The sequence below is a fragment of the Schistocerca cancellata genome, chromosome 1, assembly GCF_023864275.1.
Source record: "Schistocerca cancellata isolate TAMUIC-IGC-003103 chromosome 1, iqSchCanc2.1, whole genome shotgun sequence".
In the NCBI taxonomy this organism is placed as follows: domain Eukaryota; kingdom Metazoa; phylum Arthropoda; class Insecta; order Orthoptera; family Acrididae; genus Schistocerca; species Schistocerca cancellata.
The window spans coordinates 682,769,663-682,793,808 of record NC_064626.1 but is presented as its reverse complement, the minus strand read 5'-3'; the positions used below and the strand labels follow the sequence as shown (position 1 = coordinate 682,793,808).

The 24,146-nt window shown below is 40.9% G+C and overlaps 1 protein-coding gene across 2 annotated transcripts in view; it reads left to right on the top strand.

Annotated features, from left to right (window-relative positions):
• LOC126184229 (calcium-independent protein kinase C) overlaps positions 1-24,146 on the top strand; it is a 221,155-nt gene that overhangs the window by 135,411 nt on the left and 61,598 nt on the right. For both annotated transcript variants that reach the window (XM_049926602.1, XM_049926609.1), the window contains exons 9-10: positions 9,070-9,353; positions 17,487-17,641. In XM_049926602.1, coding sequence (XP_049782559.1) covers positions 9,070-9,353; positions 17,487-17,641 — 439 coding nt within the window. The remainder of the gene's footprint in view (positions 1-9,069; positions 9,354-17,486; positions 17,642-24,146) is intronic.

Here is a 24,146-nt window from a genome sequence, read left to right as displayed (position 1 = left end):
AAAAATCCACAATACACATGGCTCCAGCAGATAATTTTGAGTTATCCATGAAAAACACTTGATGCCTTATTAAAATTTTTAGCTTCTAAACAGAAGGAGGTATGTTAACTGGAAGTTTTCATTTAAACTTCTTAGAACAGTACTGTTCTAGAACTATAACTGAGTCCCTCTCAACTTCATATAGTCTAACCTCCCTCGTACAGTTTACAACAAGAGTTCTGGGAACTAGGAACACTACCACTAGTAACAGTTTTATAGACACATAAATACTGTGAAGGCTTAGTTCAAATTGAAGTTAGTGGTTTCTCTGGTCATTACATTTGATGATATTTACTCTCATAATAATGAATAAGAACTTGAAAACTACAAGAGCAATAAATGAAAAGTACATGGAAACAGCATTCCAAACAAGTTTGATAACATTCAACTACATCAGACATCTCTAAAATAGCTGTCAGTGTTATCAGTTCTCTTGTTTGTCATGAAATAAGTAGCAGAATAATCACATGGTGCTCTTTTAAGGTACATAACTCAATGGGTTATTTATGTAATGAATCTTTTCTTAATGGTTTTTTCCAGGACAGATTTAAATATGCTGTCTTCAACCTCAATAAAATGGAGACAAAACTATAATAAAGGATTGATGCCCCTATTACTGCTACCAGATTTTTAAAAAAATTTTAAAAATCAAGTCCAATGGAATTCAAACAAACTTAGTGCAGCAGAAAACTCTCTGGATATACAAAATGACTCTCAGCTGAACAGGCTGTATTAATCTTGATAGTTATTATCCTGAAATCAATAAACCAGAATATATTACGTATATGTTATGGCTAACTTCAGTTTTTATTGTGTGAACAATGATACTCTCATGCAAAAGTTAAACCAAGTGACGTGGCGCAGTGGTTGTGCTAACCACTGTGCCACCTCACTCAGTTTAACAATGGACTTGCTTTCGGGAGGACAATGGTTCAAACCCACATCCAGCCATCCTGATTTGGGTTTTCCATGATTTCCCTAAATTGCTTCAGGCAGATATCGCGATGGTTCCTTTGAAAGGGCAGGGCCAACCCCATACTTCCCTAATCCAATGGGACTAATGACCTTGCTGTTTGGTCTCCTCCCTCCAAATCAACCAACCAAAGCAAAAGTTAAATTATTAGGGAATGGTAAAAACAGAAATTTGCAAGGCTGTTATCTTCATTTCTTGGCAGAAAATGGTGTTGATCACGTAACAATAGTCACTTGGAATTTTAAGCAACAACACACAATCTACCACAGGGTTCTTTTTATGGTCTTCTGTTGTTTCTGACATATGTAAATGACCTTACACTTCCATTATCAGAAGTCACTAATTCTTCCTTTCCTTTAGGTGATACAAGTATGGATATAAAAATAGTATCAGTCCTTTTACTTACAAAGCAGCTGATGCAGTCGGGAAGTGGACAAAAAACATGGAAACACAGAAAGCACAACAAATTACCATGGCTAATATGGTGTAGGAAAACTGTTGGCATTCAAAACAACTTCCAGTCATCTCAGAGTGGATAAATACAGGTCCTGTATGGTTTCCAAGGGAATCATATACTATTCTTCCTCCAAAACAGTGTCAAGTTCAGGTAACAATGTTGGAGGCAGATAGCACTTGTGCTCCCTTCTCTTCAATGTAGATCACAAAGGCTCAACAATGTTCAGATCTGGTGACTGTTGTGGATAGGGAAGATGCAACACTAAATCCTTTTGCTCATAAAACTAGTTCTGGACAACGTGAGCTGTGTGAACAGGGGCCTTATTGTCTTGAAGCACAGCATCATCATTGTGGAATAAACATTGTACCATGCAATGGGCCTGATCAGCCCTATGGTCACATAATTCTTGGCAGTAATGAGACCTCGCAGAGTAAACATGGGGCCCCTGGAATACAATGATATGACTGCCCAAAGTGCCACCAAACCCCCACCACATTTCCTCCTGGACATAAACTCAGCTAGAAGTTGGAAACAGTGTGAAAGACTCATCTGACCAAATGGCTTTCTTCCATTGCTCCATATATCATGTTTTATGGCTTTGGCATGACATTCTCCTGCTATGACATTTACATCACTGATGAATGGTTTTGGAATTCCAGATCACCGTGCAGTCCTCTGGTCATGGGGCTCCCTTTGTATTGTTTTGCTGCTGATAGAGTTCACGAGTGACTTTTGCAGCTACCATCCTCTTATTTTTTGCCACAATCCTCTTCAGCGACAATCCATCACAATCCCTCAACGTGCAATTCTGTTCCCTTTGTCACTCAGTGGATGATGTTTTTCCACTTTCCCTGTATGCCATATAAATTTTTGATATGGTGCCTCTTGAACAAATATTTTGGCTACCTTGGTTACTGGAGCACCTACCATGCAACATCAACAATTTGCCCTCATTCAAGTTCACTTACCTCCGACAATGCACTCACAATCACACACGAGCACAGTCTATGGGCTTGGTTAGCATCTATGTTTATGTTCACTCATACATTTTTTGCAGTGTTTCTATTGTTTTATCCAATGCTTGTACTTAAAAACTTTTAGGAATTCTAGTGTGGAGGCTTACAGATTGAATCTAAATGCCAATGAGTACTATTAATACAAATTTAATATTAACAATGGAATGTCAGATGGACTGCATACATAGACAGTTAGCTGAAGATGACTCAACTGATGAAGATATTCCTCCCGCAGGAAGGACTAACTAATATCACTGCCAAAGAGTTTTAATTTTGTGATATTTCATCATTGACAGTGGGGTCCCCTCAGAGCCCTCCCATGCAGTGTGGAGCACTGATGGGACAAGGCCAACAAAGAGCCCAGCCACTCACATGTTCTTCATGTAGTTTCGCATGATCAGTCATGCTGTGCCCAGCTGCAATGAAGAACATGACCATTCTATTTCTTGGCAAAGAAGTGCAGTGATGGTGCACCTCCTGCATTGATACTGTTTAAGGTAGGGGGAGGTCGACGGTTGCAGTCATAGCAAGATTGCCGGTCGATGTCAAAGTTCTCAAGTTGTCTTGGCAGAAGGGTCACTTGTGGCAGTGGCAGATGAGGTGGTGCATTGCCAGCCCCCTCTTCTTGTCTTTTGGTTTTTGTCTAAGCAGCACTTTTGCAAAATCCAGTCCAGGTTTAAGGTGATCCATGGAAATGGTGGTTGGCTTCCCATGTAGTACTATGTCCCCCCATTTCAGTACTCGATGTGCGCTGAAATATAGTGGCTGCAATGCTGGTCTTTGTACACAAAATTTTATGATGAGGTGCAGTGTTGGAGGAGCAGTGTTGCTATTCATGTAATGTGTTGTTTCACCCTATGGGCTGGGGTTGATAATTCCTTAGTGGCTAGTGGTTGTGCCGGGAAGATGAATCTGACAGTAGGGTTAGTAGCTTGTTACATGAAACATCTGTGAATGAAGCCTAACTGTCTTCTATGAATGTGGAAGAAATAGGACCCAGTGTCCACTGGCCTTCATGGCACATAAGTGCTGCCTTGATTTTTCAATGCCGGCATTTGACATGTCCATTGCTCTGCGTATGATAGGCTTTGATGCAGCAGCACTGTACACTGCAAAAGTTAGATAGCTTGCAGAGTAATATGGACTTGAACTGGTGGCTCTGATTGGTAACAACGGACACTGATCAGCTGGAATGCAATGCCCACAATTTTATGAATACTCTTGCCGTGAATGACACAATCAGTCGTGGTAACTTCTGACTCCAATAGTGGGCCAACCAGATCGAAGTGGACATGTTCTAACTGGCCAAGTGTCACATGGCCTTGTACATGGCTAGCAGTTCCCAGTTATAAGCTGATCACTTACACTAAGACTCGGTTAGCTTCTGTGAAAAGATGTGCATGTTGAACACTCATGCAGTCCTGGAAAGCTATGTAGGTTTCAGTTCACAGTTTGCAGTCTCGCTTCACATCAAACCTGATAGATCGGTCCATAACAGGCTTAGCAGCAGGGCATACCCCCAGCTTCAGCAGCTATCAAAAATAGGCTTTCTCACAGTTAGCTGAACGTGTGGATAGGGTTGGTGTTGTGATATGTCACACCAGACTTCCATGGAGGAACATTGTAGAAGTTTGCAGATTTTTGGATCCTGTTGTTGAGCTGCAGTGAGATCTTCATAGTTGATATTAACTGGCAGTGCATTAACTTGAGATAGGTAATCTGCCACAATGCTCTTGGGGTGCTGAACACCAGTATAATCGAGGTAGTTGAACTGCGGTGGGAGACAGTCTTTTTCTGGGTTGTGTATTGAATCTGCCAGCAGTTTGTGGTGCATGTAACTTGTTAGGGCCCACCTTCTTCTTTGAAGTGTCACATGACCTCATACATGGCTAGCAGTTCCCAATTATAAACTGACCACTTACATTAAGACTTGGCTAGCTTCTGCGAAAAGAAATGTAACAGTTGTTTTTGCCCACATCTGTGTGCTGTAGTACTGTGCCAGCTGCAGCTTCACTTGTGTCTGAGGCAATCAACAAGGAAGTTGCTGTGACAGAATGGTCTAAAATTTCATACAAAATTGATCATGCCAAGGAAAAGCCATAACTGCTAGGCGCCTATTGCTGTCCAAATCTTGCATTTGGGTGGTTACATGACATTGATCAGTCGCATGCCTAGTCGCCAAAACAGGAGTGAAACCAACACAATCATGGGCATGCCCCCTCACTATCATGAGGCATGTTGTTGTCGGCCATGTGTGTGGCAGTCATGGCTGGCTGAAAGTCATCACTTCTGGGGTGGTCACTCTTGACGTCCCACTCATGAGTGTACATGATTGCTCAGGACTAGTATCTCCTCATGGTTGCAGCCAGTATGCTATACCTGAAAGTTGCTGGTTGCATTCATTGTTGTGCATTGTGTCCGGGCATTGTCATTGCTGTCAGACTGCAAAAAGTCTGTCAACCAGAAATACACTGTCCACTCACAGTAATGTGACCACCTGTAAAAAGTCTGAATAAACACCTTTTGCAGTATGGACCATTGCAAGACATGCAGGAAGAGGGTCAATGAGGTTCTGGAAGGTACTAACAGGGATGTGAAGCCATGCTGACTCCAGTGCTGTGGCCAGCTAGGTTTCTCGGATGAGGATCCATGGCACTTAGAGCCCAGTGGAGGTGGTTCCAAACGTTCTTGACTGGGTTTAAATCCAGAGAATTTGGTGGTCAGGGAAGGAAGGTAATCTCATTCTAGTGCTCTTCAAACAATGCACTATGCTGCAAGCTGTGTGACATGTTCCACTGTCCTGCCAGTAGATGCCATCAAGGTGAGAAAAACAAACTGCATGAAGGAGTGGACATGGTCCTCAAGAATATGCATTGATCCATTCTTCCTTCTAGAATGATGAGATCACCCAGGGAATGGAACAAAAACATTCCCCAGATCATAATGCTCACTCCTGGTTGCATGGGTTTTGCTTTCAGACATTTCACATTGTACATGCCAATGGCTATCTCTTCGATGGAGCATAAAACTTGATTCATCTAAAGTGCTACCTGTCACCATTCAGTTGGTGTCCACTTGTGGTACTGGCATGCAAATGCCAGCCTTTGTCACCGATGAACAGCAGTCAGCATGCGTGAATGCCCAAATGTAGCAACATTTGCTGAATGGTCGTTGAGGAGATGCTGTTGATAGCCCCATCTGGGCAGTCAGCTTCTCAGCAGTTGCACATCTATTCACCCATATATGTGTCCACAACCGTCGTTCACCTCTGTCATCTGTGGCCTGTGGTACACCACAGATACCTTGGTGCCAGTTGTGAATAGTGTCATCTTGTCATGCAAGTATACTTTAACCACTACAACACACGAACAGTTTACAGACTTAGCCATATTGGAAATGCCGCCTCCCTTGGCTCCGAAAGCCAACGATCATGCGCTTTTGGAAATCAGATAAATTGCTCTGTTTCTACATTAAAACAATGATTGTACTGTTTTCCATGTCCCTGTGACATTCTTAATATACCTTCCATTGATAGTGCTGCCATCTGCTGTTTGTGAGTGATTATTGCAAGTTGATGTCAAAAATATATGGTGGTCACATTAATGTGACTAGTCTGTGTAATTTTTTCCCATAATATTGTATTTGTGTGAAATTATTGTGGACTGTATCTAAGGTGGTAATTTAATTAACCAGGGTGTTCTGCCTGGCATGAGAATCAGATTGATCAGTGCACAGAGATTTCTCCACAGCTGAGATGGTCTCCTGCCCAATCTTTCCTCATTATTTATTTGTTGTAGCAGTTGCTCTGGTCTCTTGATGAGTGGGTCTGGTCTCTTGATGAGTGGGTGCAGCAATGCCAGTTTTGCAGTGTCGAATTTGCCTTTGTTGGAAGGTCACTAATAATGTGAGCATAATCCTATACATTGCTTAGTAAGGCTGTGAACTTGGAAGTATCATCAATGATTCTGTAAATGCATAGTATGAATTTGGTGATTATGAACCTCATCACAGGTTGCTCTAGCTTGAAAGTTGGTACTTTAGACTGAGAACCTGATCATATATGTGCTCCATGGAAGTTCTGTTGGCAATGTACAAGAACGTTTGGCCTGAGATCAGCAGCAGATGAGATCCCGTGGGATGTGCATGGCATGGGATGAAAACTGAGAGTCTTCTTCATGGCACAGCTGATTGGGCCTTGCATTGGATTATTAACAGATTCATCAGAATCATTCCCTACATGGATAGACTGGTAAAATCACATGAGGTGTTGTCATGCAAATAAGTATACTGTCTTGTTGATGTTAGACACCGATATAGACAAGGAGGTCAAAATACACTGAACACTATTCGTGCTCACATTCAGCATTATTGCTGTCTGTGGTAAGAGGTGGTAGAATGTCTCTTTCATGTTTTACAGCACTCATAATCTGATCAGCATGGAAGAGAACATTATGCGGGCCACTCTTAAAGTCACCATTCTGAACATATTTTTCAAAAAGCAGGTGATTGTGGAATGAATGCATTGTTGAAGCTTTCACTATATTATAAAGTACACTTGTTATCTCAAAATAGATGCTACTGCTTGTCGTTTGGTCACCTCTGTAAGAATTCTAGTGCATGAGGCTTGCGGAATGAAGTTGGATGCTAGTGAATGAGCTTAACAAGAATTTATTACTTCTTAATAACTCAGTAATTCTCCTAAAACTCCACAAACTATACAAAACAGTGTACTTAAACATGAAATGAATAAGTGAAAAACAAAGGACCAAATCTAGACTCAAAACCACCAACAACCGAAGAGAATAAAAGCATCATAAAAACTCGAATAGCAAAGCTCAAGGAGCAGATGGAAGCATTGCAGAATTTTTGAAATACATTCACAAGATACTAATAATTGATCTGACAAATATTATAAATAAATTACAAGAAGAAGAGGAACTCCGATTCGAATGGGCATTAACACTACTCTCCCTCTTCATAGTGACTGGGATAAAATGGAGACTGGAAACTACAGCAGAGTACCACCACTACTACTGATCTATCAGAAATTCTCAAGGGTACTGCTGAACAGAGTGGATAAACAATAATGAAGTGTACAGATTGGTGGATACTAAGGAAATTTCATGAGGAGCAGATCTTGCATGGAAAAGATCTAGAAAATGAAGCTGGTAATAAATATCAAAAACAGAATAGTCTTGGATGTCTTGTCTGACATACTATTATTATTTATCATATGACAACAGAAAAAAAAATTCACAACAAAAATATGCATTACTATGCAGATACACAGAATCTCAAGTTCATAATGAGTTCATAGCTGTAAGCCCAAGTTTGAAATCTAGTCAGAAGCTTCTCTGGGAAGTTGTGAAAGTCTTGCTTTGTCCCTTTGAAAGCTTTGAGGGACCATTCAAATGTCATATGATGTACAGGAGGAGGAGGAGATTAGTGTTTAACGTCCCGTCGACAACGAGGTCATTAGAGACGGAGCGCAAGCTCGGGTGAGGGAAGGATGGGGAAGGAAATCGGCATTTGCCTGAAGTGATTTAGGGAAATCACGGAAAACCTAAATCAGGATGGCCGGAGACGGGACTGAACCGTCGTCCTCCCGAATGCGAGTCCAGTGTGCTAACCACTACGCCACCTCGCTCGGTATATGATGTACAGTGTGCTCCTTTTGCCACAGTCACACTGAGGAAAGGGCTTCCATCCTTATTGCTGCAACAGTGCTCCACATCTGGCTCAGTCAGTTCTGGTCCTGTTCAGTATGCACCAGTGTCATGTGGATGGATGAAAACCTGTTGTTCACTGCCAGGTAGTTTTAATTATTTTATGATGCAGCAAGGAAGCTTACTTTTGCTATTGATTGTTCCAGAAGTCTTGTATATTGAAATAATTGTTCTGCAGACTGATTGCTATGTGCCATAATGGTTTTGTAGACCTCAGTCACTGTGGTTCTGATAGTAAAAATTCTGAATGAATTGCCAATTCTGGGTTGTTTTTTATTCTTGTCCACACTTTCAGCAATGACTGTGATCTCCTTATGGATATGAGCCAGTGCATGTTTGTGGGATGAATACATCCTTTGATAATGTACTTTGCTTGGTTGAGCTGTGTGTCAATTATTTTAATGTGAGCACTGTTTAGCCAGGTGGAACAGCAGTGCTCTATGATTGAGTATGAAAGAGCTAAATCTGACATAATTTGAATGACCTGTAATGCTTTGGAGACAGGAAGGTGTTCATATTCATTTTTTGTTGTTTATATTGAATATTTATGTTTAAGAAATTACAAAAGGACCTTGTAAGGATCAAGTCACCAAAGAACTTTACCTAGTATGAACACACACTGATGGAGTACTACTATCTCTTTATATTTAATGTTTTTCATTTCATTTTGAGGTGATGCTTGGTTGTTTGTTACAAACATAAAAATAAACACAAGATTAAAATTATTTTTCTGTATGTCAGTTGTGAATATTTTATATATGTGTCTGTTTTTTTAAAAGATGTACACTGCTGTAGTGAATGTCACTCTTTTTGAAAATATGGATCCAAACCTTTTGATGTGTCTGTGACATTCTGCAGCTACTGACAGTTCTGGAGGCAATGAGTCAACACGAAGTGGTCCACGAAGATTAGGACTGGATGATTTTCACTTCATAAAAGTGCTTGGAAAAGGTAGCTTTGGTAAAGTGATGCTGGCAGAGAGAAAGGGCTGTCCTGATGAAGTGTATGCTGTCAAGGTGCTCAAGAAAGACGTCATCATTCAGGATGATGATGTTGATTGTACAATGACTGAAAAACGTATCCTAGCTCTTGCAGCAAAACATCCATTTCTCACTGCTCTGCACTCCTGTTTTCAGACTACGGTGAGTTCACTACTTGAAACCAATTCATTTAGATGATAGTTAAATTTTGCTGGTCATATGTTGCAAGAGTGCAATGCACATATTCTTAAATTCTTTTATTTACCCCAGTGACTGTCAATTTTGTTTCTATTCAGCAATACTTTCCTTTTATTAGTACAATAATGGAAACTCCCAAATGAAACACACAAAAAGGAAAAAAAGGAAACATTGTGTGTGCTAAACAGCCCTTCATGTAATAGAGGAAGTGTTGAGCGTTGTATAGGCAATAAACAAAAATCTCTCTCTGTCACTGGCACATGCATGTGCGCACGCACGCCACACACACACACACACACACACACACACACACACACAGCGACGCTGACATAGCTGCAGTGAACTCAAGTGAGTGGTTGTCTTGGAGGGAGCACATGTGGAACAGTAAGAGGAGCAGGAAACTGAATGACATGAGGAAGGCAAAGACAAGGGTTAGGAAGGAAGAAACATTACAGCGAGAATGTAGGAAAATAGCACCTCTCAATTCATGTGCAGGATGAGCAGTTTCATGTTCGCATGGAGATAAGAGGAAGAGATGTTCGCATGGAGATAAGAGGAAGAGAGAGAGAGAGAGAGAGAGAGAGAGAGAGAGAGAGAGCAGGGGGGGGGGAGGGGGGGGGGGAGCTTGGGCCAGCAGTCATAGAAGACGGAGTCTGCTGAGAAAACTGTGGATGACATGCATACATCTGTAATTTAAGCTAGTAAGCAGAGAGAAATTAAATGTTGATGGTAGGGTGAGGTAGTGAAGAGGGCAAGAAATGGTTTGGGAGCAGTGGTAGTGGTACGTCTAGGACAAGGACTAGCATAAGTTTTGGCCAAGAGAATTGTGGGATCAAAGGCTGTGTTCAGAGAAGTTGGTGTTGTGGGGTGAGCTAAATGGCATAGGTTTCAAACAGGTCACAGAGGTCACAACAGAGCATCTGAATCAATTTCCTTTCTTACCCCCAAATAATCTCTACATAAATCTTCTACATGATTCCCAAAAAATTGTCAAGCCTACCCATCTCAGACTTCCAAGTGTAGCTGCTTACTATGTACCCATGGAAAGATTTTCTGTCCTAATTGACTAATGTCTCCACCATCGATTGCCTGCAGCCACCTCCCTGTATTTACAATACATGTCACTTCTTCCACTGACACTCAACAGTTACTTTTCCATTACTTTGCCACCTCCATATACAACATCTTCATGACACATGGTCTGCTGTCACTGAACACTAGCCTCTCACAATGTCCCACTAACGAAGAATAGTTTAAATCTTTAATTTTCACTAATGCCACAAGCATACTAACCAACAGTTTAAACTCTACCTTCCTCAAACTTTTCATTTGATAGTGGAATAAACCAACAAGCAGTTCACAGCAAACAGTTAAAATCTTAACCTTACAAAGACTCATGTTATGCAATTTTAGACAAGGTTTGTGGCCTTTCTGTGTGTAACATTATCCCTTTATGTTTTCAATAGCATTGTGATCTTATTGTGCACTAAATTGCCTTATTAGGAATGTATTAAATGTGGAATAACAGTACCTTTTAGGGAAATGGCAGCGATCAATATGAAGTATCTGCTTTTGAACTCAGAGTGTGTGCCTGGGTGCTTCATTCAACATACTGAAGAAGCTGTTCCAGCCACCAGTGGAAAAACAGTGTGCAACTAGCTGCAGAATGTGGTGCACAATGAAGTGATTAATGCCTGTCATCTGGGCTGCAAGGTCATACTTGGACTATTATGCAGAATGATGGAGAAAGTTGAGAAAACCAGTCTTGCTCACAGAACTACAGATCCCACAACCTATAGCATTGTCCCCAGAATTGATCAATACTGGTTATGAACCATTTGGGATATTGTTCAAGAAACTCTGAAGGTTCTATGACAAGCTAGCCTGTGCCTTATTAAATTCGTGCCATGTGGTCCCTCTAAGTGGCTCAGGGGTGCCCTACAAATTAGTGTGTGCTGTCCAGGTAGCTGTAGAATGCACATAAGATTTTTTCTTTGGATTAATTTACTCTCTATCCAATTCAGATAATGACAGCAGTACAAGATCCCAAAGTTTTAGTTTAAGGTTAAAATAAATGCCCCTTTCAGGTAAGACTGTTAATGTACTAGTGATCAACTGCTGAAGCAAGTCCCATAGTTTGAAGCTCTCCAAAACAGCAATGAAGCTCTCATAATACTGAGCACAGAAAGCTAGTCAGAACTCAAAACTGATTGCAGTGAGATACCTGGAGTAAATATAATCATAATGAGAATTAGTGGTGGCTAGCCTAATGTGAATTATTGATGGAATAATCATCCCAGATCCACCAATGTAGAAATTGAAGATGCATGTGAAATTATAATTATATTCTTGCATCAAGCACCAGATTCGTCACCAAAGGTAACTGAAATTTTTGGAGAAAAACTCAGTGCCAATTCACAGTGTCATCACTGGAATAGATTTTACTCATATAACAATCATTTGGGATAATTACAGCTTCATTGATTGTAACCATGACAAGACATCCTCTGAAAGAATATCAAATAATTTTTATGATAACTACATAAAATAGATAGTTCAAAAACTAACATATGATGGAAATATTTTAGATGCATTTACAACAAATAAACCTGGCCTCTTTGAAGATGTCCATGGTGAATGTGGTATATGTATTCCTGAGGCAGATAACAACAATTAATAACAACAATTATTACAAAAGTGCAGCATGAAATCAAAACAAGTAAAATTAGTTACATCAATAAAGTAGATAAAGAGGCAGTAGGGTTATATCTCAAGAGGGAACTTGAAACTTTTAGCTCTGGGCAGGAGCATGCAGAGGAAATTTGGCTCAATTTGCAAAGGATAGTTGAACAAGCACTGGAGAGGTATACCCCTTCATTCGTGAGGAGAGGAGCCTTCTATGAGACACTTCTAGATAAACATTGACTATCGCAAAACAGATCTGAAACAATGCACAGAGCTACAGATGGAGAGTTGCTAAATGGAACACACTTGGCTATTAGGAGGACAACACATGAAGCCTTCAGTGACTATTGTTTCAGGGCATGTATTATCAATAGACTTGTCATGAACCCAAAGAAATGAGTATCATATGTAAAAGCTCTATTATGCTCTCCCTGCATAAGGAAACAATTGACAGAAATGGGGGAAAGAAGTACAGTAGAAGAAGAATGGGTAGCTCTGAGGGATGAAGTAGTGAAGGCAGCAGAGGATCAAGTAGGTAAAAAGACAAGGGCTAGTAGAACTCCTTGGGTAACAGAAGAAATATTGAACTTAATTGATGAAAGGAGAAAATATAAAAATGCAGTAAATGAAGCAGGCAAAAAGGAATACAGACGTCTCAAAAATGAGATTGACAGCAAGTGCAAAATGGCTAAGCAGGGATGGCTAGAGGACAAATTTAAGGATGTAGAGGCTTATCTCACTAGGGGTAAGATAGATACTGCCTACAGGAAAATTAAAGAGACCTTTGGAGAAAAGAGAACCACTTGTATGAATATCAAGAGCTCAGATGGAAACCCAGTTCTAAGCAAAGAAGGGAAAGCAGAGAAGTGGAAGGAGTATATAGAGGGTCTATACAAGGGTGATGTACTTTAGGACAATATTATGGAAATGGAAGAGGATGTAGGTGAAGATGAAATGGGAGATACGATACTGCATGAAGAGTTTGACAGAGCACTGAAAGACCTGAGTCAAAACAAGGCCCCAGGAGCAGACAACATTCCATTAGAACTACTGATGGCCTTGGGAGAGCCAGTCCTAACAAAACTCTACCATCTGGTGAGCAAGATGTATGAGACAGGCGAAATACCCTCAGACTTCAAGAAGAATATAATAATTCCAATCCCAAAGAAAGCAGGTGTTGACAGATGTGAAAATTACCAAACTATCATTTTAATAAGCCACAGCTGTAAAATACTAACGCGAATTCTTTATAGACGAATGGAAAAACTAGTAGAAGCCGACCTCGGGGAAGATCAGTTTGGATTCCGTAGAAATATTGGAACACGTGAGGCAATACTGACCTTACGACTTATCTTAGAAGAAAGATTAAGGAAAGGCAAACCTACGTTTCTAGCATTTGTAGACTTGGAGAAAGCTTTTGACAATGTTGACTGGAATACTCTCTTTCAAATTCTAAAGGTGGCAGGGGTAAAATACAGGGAGCGAAAGGCTATTTACAATTTGTACAGAAACCAGATGGCAGTTATAAGAGTCAAGGGGCATGAAAGGGAAGCAGTGGTTGGGAAGGGAGTGAGACAGGGTTGTAGCCTCTCCCTGATGCTATTCAATCTGTATATTCAGCAAGCGGTAGAGGAAACAAAAGAAAAATTTGGAGTAGGTATTAAAATCCATGGAGAAGAAATAAAAACTTTGAGGTTTGCCAATGACATTGTAATTCTATCAGAGACAGCAAAGGACTTGGAAGAGCAGTTGAACGGAATGGACAGTGTCTTGAAAGGAGGATATAAGATGAACATCAACAAAAGCAAAACGAGGATAATGGAATGTGGTCGAATTAAGTCGGGTGATGCTAAGGGAATTAGATTAGGAAATGAGACACTTAAAGTAGTAAAGGAGTTTTGCTATTTGGGGAGCAAAATAACTGATGATGATCGAGGATATAAAATGTAGACTGGCAATGGCAAGGAAAGCGTTTCTGAAGAAGAGAAATTTGTTAACATCAGGTATAGATTTAAGTGTCAGGAAGTCGTTTCTGAAAGTATTTGTATGGAGTGTAGCCATGTATGGAAGTGAAACATGGACGATAAATAGTTTGGACAAGAAGAGAATAGAAGCTTTCAAAATGTGGTGCTACAGAAGAATGCTGAAGATTAGATGGGTAGATCACATAACTAATGAGGAGGTATTGAATAGAATTGGGGAGAAGAGGAGTATGTGGCACAACTTGACAAAAAGGAGGGACCGGTTAGTAGGACATGTTCTGAGGCATCAAGGGATCACAAATTTAGCATTGGAGGGCAGTGTGGAGGGCAAAAATTGTAGATGGAGACCAAGAGTTGAATACACTAAGCAGATTCAGAAGGATGTGGGTTGCAGTAAGTACTGGGAGATGAAGAAGCTTGCACAGGATAGGGTAGCATGGAGAGCTGCATCAAACCAGTTTCAGGACTGAAGACCACAACAACAACAACAACAACATGTAAAAGCTATTAATGACACCAGAGTTAGTGTCTGGGTGTCCAGTCAGTCATGGATTATACAGAAACTGAAGTTGTGGGGATCAAAACAAAAGCATAAATACTAAACTCCATTTTACTATGTTATTTTACAGAGGAAGGTCCAGGAGTACTGCCCTAGTTTAATTCTTGCATCACTGCAAAAGTGTGTGATATAGATGTTAGTGTTAGTGCTGTCAAGGAACAGTGGAAACCACTGAAATTGACCAGGGCACAAGGCCCCATACTTTGATGAAATCTCAAGTATATTTTATACAGAGTATACAATGAATTAATCCATCTTTTAATCACTATATACCATACATTTCTTGAACTAAAAACTGTGCTCAGTAATTGGAAGAAATCACAGGTCATACTAGTCTGCAAGAATGGTAGCAGAAGAGATCCACAAAACTGCCATTCAATATCATTGTAATCCATCTGTGGTAGAATATTAGAACATATTCTGAGCTCCAAAATGTGTTGCTGGAAGCCAGGGATCAAAGCAACCAGATTGAAGCAGCATTTTTTGGCTTCCAAAAATTATTTGACTTAATATAATGCTAATGTTTGTTAACTGCAACTGAAATTTGTTACTGGATAAACAAATGCAGAAGTATCTTCAGATTTACTCCATGGAAATATGAGGCATGTTTTGTTGTAGACACTAGTAGTTCGCGCATATACTCCAGTGAGCATGTGTGTTGTGCACCAGCATGCCTCGGGAACAACTGTGCTCAGTTTCCGCTCTGTGGCTAACCTGGACAGTTCTGTTCTGTGCTTTCAAAATGTTTAAGACTATCAACTCGCCCGCTGCGTGTGAGGTTGGCTCAGTGATATGGTTTTTGTCAGCAAGGACCCTGTCTGCTGCAGAAGTTCATCAACAGATTTGTGAAGTGTACGGTGATACTATTATGAGTGAAAGCAAAGTGCATAAGTGGGTACAAGAATTCAAAGATGGCCATGACAACGTCCATGATGAGGACCGCTCCGGTCACCCTTCTTTGATTACAGATGATTTGGTGGCTTCAGTTGAAATGAGGATTTGTGAGAACAGGCACTTCACAACAACAGGTCTCTCAAACAAATTTCCTGATGTGTCAAGATCAGTGCTTTACAACATTGTTTCTGAACACCTAAAGTTTAGGAAACTGTGCTCCCGTTGGGTCCTGAAACTCCTAACAGAGAACCACAAAAACAAAGATTTGAGTGTGCGATGAAATTCTTGACTCATTATCACGCAGAAGGTGATGGCTTCTTGAGTCAGATAGTACTGGAGATGAAAGATGGGTTTCGCATATCATGCCCAAATCGAAGCAACAGAGCATGGAATGGAAGCACACATACTCGCCTGTAAAGGTGAAGGCCAAACAGACTCTGTCCCAGAGCAAAATCTTGGTGTCTGTATTTTGGGATAGGCATGGTGTTTTGTTGGTCGACTTCATGCAACGAGGAACCACTGTCAATGCAGAAGCATACTGCTAACCCTGAGAAAGCTAGGCAGAGTGATTCAAAACAAAAGACGTGGCATGCTGACAGAGGGAATTGTCCTTCTCCAAGACAATGCAAGACCTCACACTACAGGTCAGACTCACAATTTATTGGACAGTTTTGGCTGGGAAGTTTTTGACCACCCACCCTACAGTCCTGATATAGCATCAAGCGATTACTGTCTGTTCCTCCACCTCAAACAACACCTCAGTGGCAACCATTACAATGATGACATCGATGTGAAAACGGCAGTGAACTCTCGGTTATCGGAGCAGGCGGCAAGTTTTTTTTGAAGAGGGTATTTTAAAATTGGTTGAGAGGTATGAAACATGTTTCAACAAACTTGGCAACTATGTCAAAAAATAGAGTGAAGTATGTACTTTCTGAAAATAAATTTACTTTTTTGAAATAACTTTTCATTGTGTACATATGTTCAAATGGACCTTACTTAAAAAACATGCCTCGTATGTTGGTGGGAGGGTTGCAGGATCCTACTTCTGATAAGAATTGTATAGCAGCTATTGAAGTCAACCATTTTGTGCTCAGCAACATGAGTTGTCAATAGCTATTTGGTGGGTTTGATGTATCTCTAATTCAGTGGCTGACATCTCTTTTGCACTAAAACATGTCTCCTCTAGAGCCATGCCACCTCAAATGGCTCTTCTGCAGTTATGAACAATCCCACACATCCAATGTCCCAACTAACTCCATAACCAGATGTAAAGTAACAGCTTCCCTTTTCCGTTTTAGATTTCAGATTAGAATAGCTAATCCATATCCACTGCCATACTCTGAAATGAGAAATTTCTTCTTCAAAATCCTTCTGAAGTCCTAAGTGATAACTGCTCTAGACCCAACCAAAAATATCCTGCATTGTCCTTATGGCTATTCCTACTTCCAACATCTGCTACAGAGATCTTATTTGTGGGAGAGACCAAGGTACAAGACCTGTCACTTGCACTCAGCTAGCACATCCTATTCTAGTTCTGGCACAAACATATCCTAGCCCATTATAGACAGATTCACTTATGAAAGCAGCAACTCATATAAAAATGCTACTGCAACTTCTGTGCAGACTTTTATGTAACATTCTGTCAGCTGTTCATTTAAGAAATCCACAATGTAGCAAAGGGCTATGTTGATTACCCAGAGCATTCTCCTGAGCACAGTAAGGTCGCTTAAATGGTGGCTCCAAAACTTACGAAATCAGGATTCCCCTCCTCGAGCCATTCCCTCCCCAAACATCAACTTCCATTGGTGTGAATACACACAGCCTTTTTCAGTAATTGTGGATTCTGCAAAATATTCATCATTTTGATACAGTATTTCTTAATTATGTAGGGTTAACTTTATATTTCTTAAAATGAACTTTCAGCAATGGAGGAACTTTTATTTTTGACAACATCTATTGGAACATAACTTTCAGGATCGACTGTTCTTTGTGATGGAGTATGTTAATGGTGGAGATCTGATGTTCCAAATTCAGCGGGCCCGAAAATTCGATGAACCACGTGCGCGATTTTATGCAGCGGAGGTTACATTGGCTCTACAGTTTCTACATGAAAATGGTGTTGTCTACAGGTTTGTCAAGTTATTTTATTACTATTCAAGTTGGTGATATTTGTAACTGGTTTTCATGTGAGTTTGTTTATAATACTGCCTGAGCCAAGAAACACTGTTGCCATCACTACCAGCTATTGGAGACGTTTTCCCTTACAGCTTTCTTTTCTTCAACTGATATTGTGAATTACGTAAATATTTGCAAATTTGTTTCAAGCTGTACCTAAATGCAGAATATACAACATGCACTCTAGGACACCGAATTATAAAATAGTGGCTATTTCATTACTTGTTTTGTTCAGTTTTGTAAGTTGTGGGCATCTTGGACACTGCAATAAATATGGACAAATATGACACATAATGAAAATTATGCTTCAAACTTTATGTATATTTAAACATTTCTTTAAATGTCACCAAGGAGAGGAATAATTAATCAGACTTTGTAATTAAGATGATAAATAAAATGGGAAATGATTGTGATAAATAATGGTGAAAAATAAACTGATTTTTGTGAGCTGTACTTCATGTCATCAGGTGAAGCTGCCTATAAAAAAATCAAAATGAAGCTGACACAATCAACCAAAATATAGTATAGGCAGATCTCAATACAAGCCACTAGAATTCTCCCACTTGTATTTGCACTTACAATGAAAGCTATACAGAAGCTAAACTATAGAAAGTCAGTGGATGCATTACTTACCTTCCCATTAAACTTGTGATGATGTTGCATTTTATTAATATGATGATCTTCATTTGTTGTCTAGAAAATTTCTTTTTGGTATTTTGCAACTGTAACTGAGTCTTTTGTTCTCATCCTGTCCAGTATGTCTCCCCTGATCCGGGGACTTTTCTGAACACTGCCCCTTTTCCTAAAGCCTACCAGTCCTTGTTCGCAGTGCTCCCTCGTAATCAGATGAGTGTGGTCAGGACATTAAATCTGTCCCCTGTGTAGCTAAGAAGTGTGGTCAGGATCTGGAAGTTTTGTGCTGGCTGCTTAGTTTTGTGCTGGCTGCTCTGTGCAGCAGGAATGGTGACCATAGGGGAGGAGTGGTGTAGAATTGTGCCTGGTGATACTATGGTAAGTAGTTTTGCTGCCCATCTTTGATAGTTTTAGAAGCCACTGAAGTCACTGGAAAGAAGCTGACAGTAGAGCCAATTTCATCATATAAACAGAAACTGAGTATTACTTGCAAGGTAGGGTCAGAACCTACAGGAAGCCCAAGAGAAAACACTGATGATTATATAGTGAACATTAGATTTGTAACATGTTTCTGGTATTGGGTTCTGTGGAACTTGACTGCCTGCTGAGGGAGATGGACCTAACTGACCAGAGGACACAGTATCACTGGAGTGCTGCTCTCACATAACAAGCAAGCCATCTGTCTCGCCAAGTGAGTATGCCAGCTGATAGTGTTCCTCGTCGCTGGTATAAATACGGCCACCCAGTGAATGGTTCAGTCAGTTCTGTTTGGTTGTCTGATATTATTGGTTACTATTATTACTGTACTGTCAGATATACAATAACACCATGACTTGCAGTTAGTTCTTCTCTCTGGTCACATTTTGGATTGTCTCTCTCTTCATTCTTGGCCTACTGACATTGTTGTGGCCAAGGTTTTCACTTTGCACCTTGTTGTTGCATAGGTTGCTTTAGGCTTGTTGTAGTTTGCATCTTATCTGCCATAAGTCAGCTGTGTTTAGCTCAACTGCTGCTTGGTATCATGTTCCCCTGCACAAGTGGCCCTTCCACCTCGTGGCTTCAACTGCTTCTCTCCTCGGTTCTGAAGTGTGCGCTGATATCCAGCTACTCGTGTGTATAGCATTGGCAATGAGGCAAAAGAGGAAGTTGTTTGGTAACATAGACACTAAACTGGTTTGCCTGCTGGATCAACAGCAGCAGCTAATACAAGAGCAGCAGCTACAGATAGACTTATTACAAAAGTCACTTTAGTTTCAGGCATACAAACTCCACATTGCTCCAGGTCTCAGCACCATCTGCAGTCGATGCCCTCATATGTCCTCTGTCACTTTCTCCTTTCACTGATGCTATGGAGGACTGAGACACATATTTTCATCAACTGAGGCATCATTTCATGGTGTTTCAAGTCACAAGGTTCACTGCAGCAGTCGTTATTTCTGTCATGGGTGTCAAAGACACACTTTTTCTGGTCTGAAAATTAGTGTCTCTCTCTGGCTCCTCCATCAAGCACTTCTTTCAGGAGTTATGCATTCTGTTGACTAATTATTACTCCCAGAGATATCATGTGGTTACCTCCAGGATAAAGTTTCACAGATATCATAAACAGCCTAGACAATCATACTACTCCTGGGCCACTGGCTTGCATAGTCTTAGCAGCAAATGTGATTTCACATGTGCCAATCAAGGCTGCAAGATTTCGTTTGCAGACACCTTAATTCATGATGTTGTGGTTTGGCTGGCAGCTGATAATACGGATGTCTGCACAGTGGCGTTGAAACTGGGTAACGCATACTCATTTGAAATTTCACAGCCTACTAACAAACAAGTCATGCTGAGGCCACAAGTTTTAGTAGATATTGTGCCACCACATGTTCCACTGACATGCTGCAGCAACTTTGTGATTCATTGTTGTCTAACATCTCTACAGCGTCCAAACCTCCGGTCGCCTCTTGTCAATGGTCACTTGGGCTGCTCTCTTCTTGCCTGCAGTGTTGCTCCACTCACTACTGAGCAGACAGTCCAGATCACACTATGAAAAGGGGGGCCCACTCCCATCCTGCCCCATGAGTGCACCAGGACACTCTGTAGTCACTAGCCCCTCCATGTGACACCTTCACACAGAAATTGTTTCTCTCATGTTGCATTTCTCAACAGGACATCCATGTACAGGCAGATACAGGAGCCACCATTTCTTTGATAAATCAGGCAATGCATGCATGGCTAGGCTTTCCCGGGCTGTCCCCACCCTCGTGGTGTTTGGGAGCCTACTGGGATGGTTCTATTCCTCTTCGTGGTCAATGATTGATCACTGCAGCCTGCAAGTGTGTTATGCAGTATTACATTATTTGTCATCAACCACCCCTCTGCTACCAAATTTTTGGCCTTAACACCTTTATGTTGTTAGGGTTTTCTATCTCTAATGAAGTCGAGGTCATATCAACCACAATAACTTCCTAGGAACTGGTCAATCTCTGCACTGCATTTGCATCTATATTTCACTGGATTTAGAGATGCCTCAGGGTTCAGACACACATCACCCTCTGGCTGGATGACATGCCTAGTTGTTACTGCACCAGATCAATTCCGGTTACCTTACATGCTTCTGTGAAGCAGGAGCTAGGGGTAACAGCCAGAGAAATCTAACACATGAGCCACTCAACTATTCATTCACAAGAAGCACAATTATTCTCTTTGATTGTATGGAGATTTCAAAGCTATCACCAATGCCCAATTGCAGATAGAAACTTTTCTTATCCCCCAACTGGAAGACCTCCTCACCAAACTTGCTGGACGCGAATACTACTCCAAAATCAACCTGGCCTAAGCTTAACCTCCAGTAACCCTTAAACCCTTACGTGAGGAATCCCAGAAAATTGTTTTTGAAATAGTAGGAGTGGTGGTGGGGGGGATGAAAAGGTGGCAAACCACTTTACAAAACATACCGTAAAAAAAGATTTATCATTAGTCTCTTCAAAACTTTTAAGCATCTGAACAAAGATGGTCAGTTGAGAAAACTTTAAACAAATGTGACAACCAGCATTAAAGAGCATTGCTGACTTTACAACTCTGACTGCTGACAGTAAAATGATATTAGCAATAAACAACATGTACAAGAAATTCCAAGAATCTTCAAGTATGAATTTTCTTCCTTAAAACAAATAATTATAACTCACAATTTAACAAATGGCTGGCTCAAGAAATCACTCAACACAATCAGTTAAACAACAGATACTATCCTTGCGAATCCATTGACAACCAAGGGATAAACAACAGTACTTAACTTGAGGACGGGGGGTTTATGTTCTACAAAATTGGTTTTAGTTTTACAAATGGTAGGTCTTTCAGTGCACTTTATGGTCTTTCTCTTTACAATAGTCTGCCTCTTGGCCCTTCAACTTGGAATAGTTTGAGATACCTGTAACATAAACCTATCAGCACCAGGCATAGACAAGAAGTCATTTAATTTAGATGTTTAATGATGGCATTAAACATATGTAACCCCTCCCACACACACACACACACACACACACACACACACACACACACAGCAATGAAAAGCAATTACAAGTATTAGAATTATCCCTTGGTATTAAACACCACAAACACACTTAATTTTAACCTTTTAATTTAGCTGTCAGTTAATTAAGCCAATAGATGATTGCTCCCTCTGAAACCAAATTAACAATGTGAATGATTTCCAAACATTTCAAGATAGAAGTAACTATTTACCAATGCAAACAAGAGCACTTGACTTTATGAAACAATTCTGGATCAACAACAGAGCAAACAGTTCAAGCCAGTTACTCGTATTCCACATGCATTCAGTATTCAGCAGCTAGTTCACAAAAACCTCCCTACTTTACGAGAAGCAACAGGGTCAGCTCACTTAATTGTACAGGAATTATAAACAATTCAGTGATCATCCATACTGTTAGTCTTTACATAATGGTTGAGTGAAAAGAACACCATTTAAAGCACAAAATATCTAAAGTACAGTAAAACAACAGCACATAATAGTTCTTTAAATATGAACAGTGTGCTAAATTATAGCCAACTGAAGATAAGACTTTTCTAAATGGGCAAATGAAACTTATACCAACCTGCTGTTTCATAACATACATGCTCAGTAGTGCAATCAGGTGACAGAATAGTATGTAATAATGTAACTGTGTTTGTACTTCTACTGCAACCAGACTGTGGGACCCACTAATGCTTGAAACAGCCATTTAGCCACCAAACCAACCTAACTAACAATTGGTCACCACTGTTCGTGAATTCCAGTGCAGACTGGCCCCTCAGACTCATACTTAGTGACCACACTGGCTCCACTCAATCACAGTGGACAAAATACTCCTCATTGCACTGCCACATGCTCTCTCACTCTGCCAGCAACCACATGACCCACCACCTCACAGGATATCCTTGCATCACCCTGGAGTCAAACTTAAGGGACTCAAGAGCAACCAACATGTGATGCACACGCTTAAATAGTCTTCCAGTTAAAGATCGTCAGCCCAGCATCTATGATCAGAAGACTAGGCCATGCACGACCGTCAGTAATTAGAGCGGCGCTATCCTGACCACAAAGCCATCACACATGGCTCAGTTTTCATTAATACACCTTTTGGATTATGTAAGTACAAGCCACTCCCATTTGGCATTGACTCAGCCCCTGCAATTTTCCAAAGGTCTTTGGAACAGCTGACACAGCACACACTGGATTGCATGAACTACTTGGATGCTCTCACTGTTACAGTGTCCCTCTGCCAGGAGGCTTTGCAGACCCTTCATATCCTTTTTATGACCCTGCATAGTGCAGACCTGCATTGCTGTTTGGAGAAGTGCAGGGTCTCTTTCAGAAAGAGGTGGAGAATTTGGGGCATTGGGTGATCAAATACGGAATCAGGTCCACTGATTGGAATGTCGCTGGGATAGATTCCTTACCCCACCTGACAAACTTACATGAATTACAGGAGCTTTGGGACAAAATCAGTTATTATTCTAAGTTCTTAACCCACATAGCCCACAGTTGATAAAAAGGATGTGTCTTACAACTGGACCTGTGCCTGCGATCGGGCTTTTACCAAATTGAAACCCATAGTGTAATCCTACCGTTGCTTCAGCCATTCTCTCTCTGTCACCCATTGGTTGTGGCGGCCGACACATCTGCCTATGGCATTGGGATGGTTTGGGTACATACAGCATATGTGTCCAAGATATTGACCCATTAAAAAATTTCATGTCCACCTTTTTGGGATGAAGTTATCTCTAATTCTGGATTGCAAGATGTTGAGGGCATTACTTGATCAGCACTCCAACCTCCTGGAGTGGATAGCCTAATGCATCCAGGCATTGTTTCTCAGTGCATACAATTACACCACCCAACAGAAGCCCACAGCACAGCATTCCAATGCCGATGTGTTGCCACTTCTACCCACTGGCCCGAACCTTGATTTTGACCAAGGGTTCTCACAGACTTTCAGGTGTAGACAATGCCATTCTTTTGGACACTGAGACTGATGCACATTGGCTGGTCATCCCAGGAGAATGTGGCCAGTGTGTGTTGAGCTTTCTGCACCAGGGACATTGGCGGATGTCCTGCATGAAGGCATTAGCTCACCAACATGTTTACTGGTCAGGGATCAATAGCAACGCCTGTGCCCAGCACCAGGTAGCACCCCACAGTCTTTCACTCCTTGGCCTACCCCCCGCCATCCCTGGGACTGTGTCCATCTTAATTTTGCAGGCTTGTTTTTGGAATAAGTGTGGTTGATCACTGTGGATGCTTACTAGAAGTCCCCATGTGCTGCACACATGGCATCCACC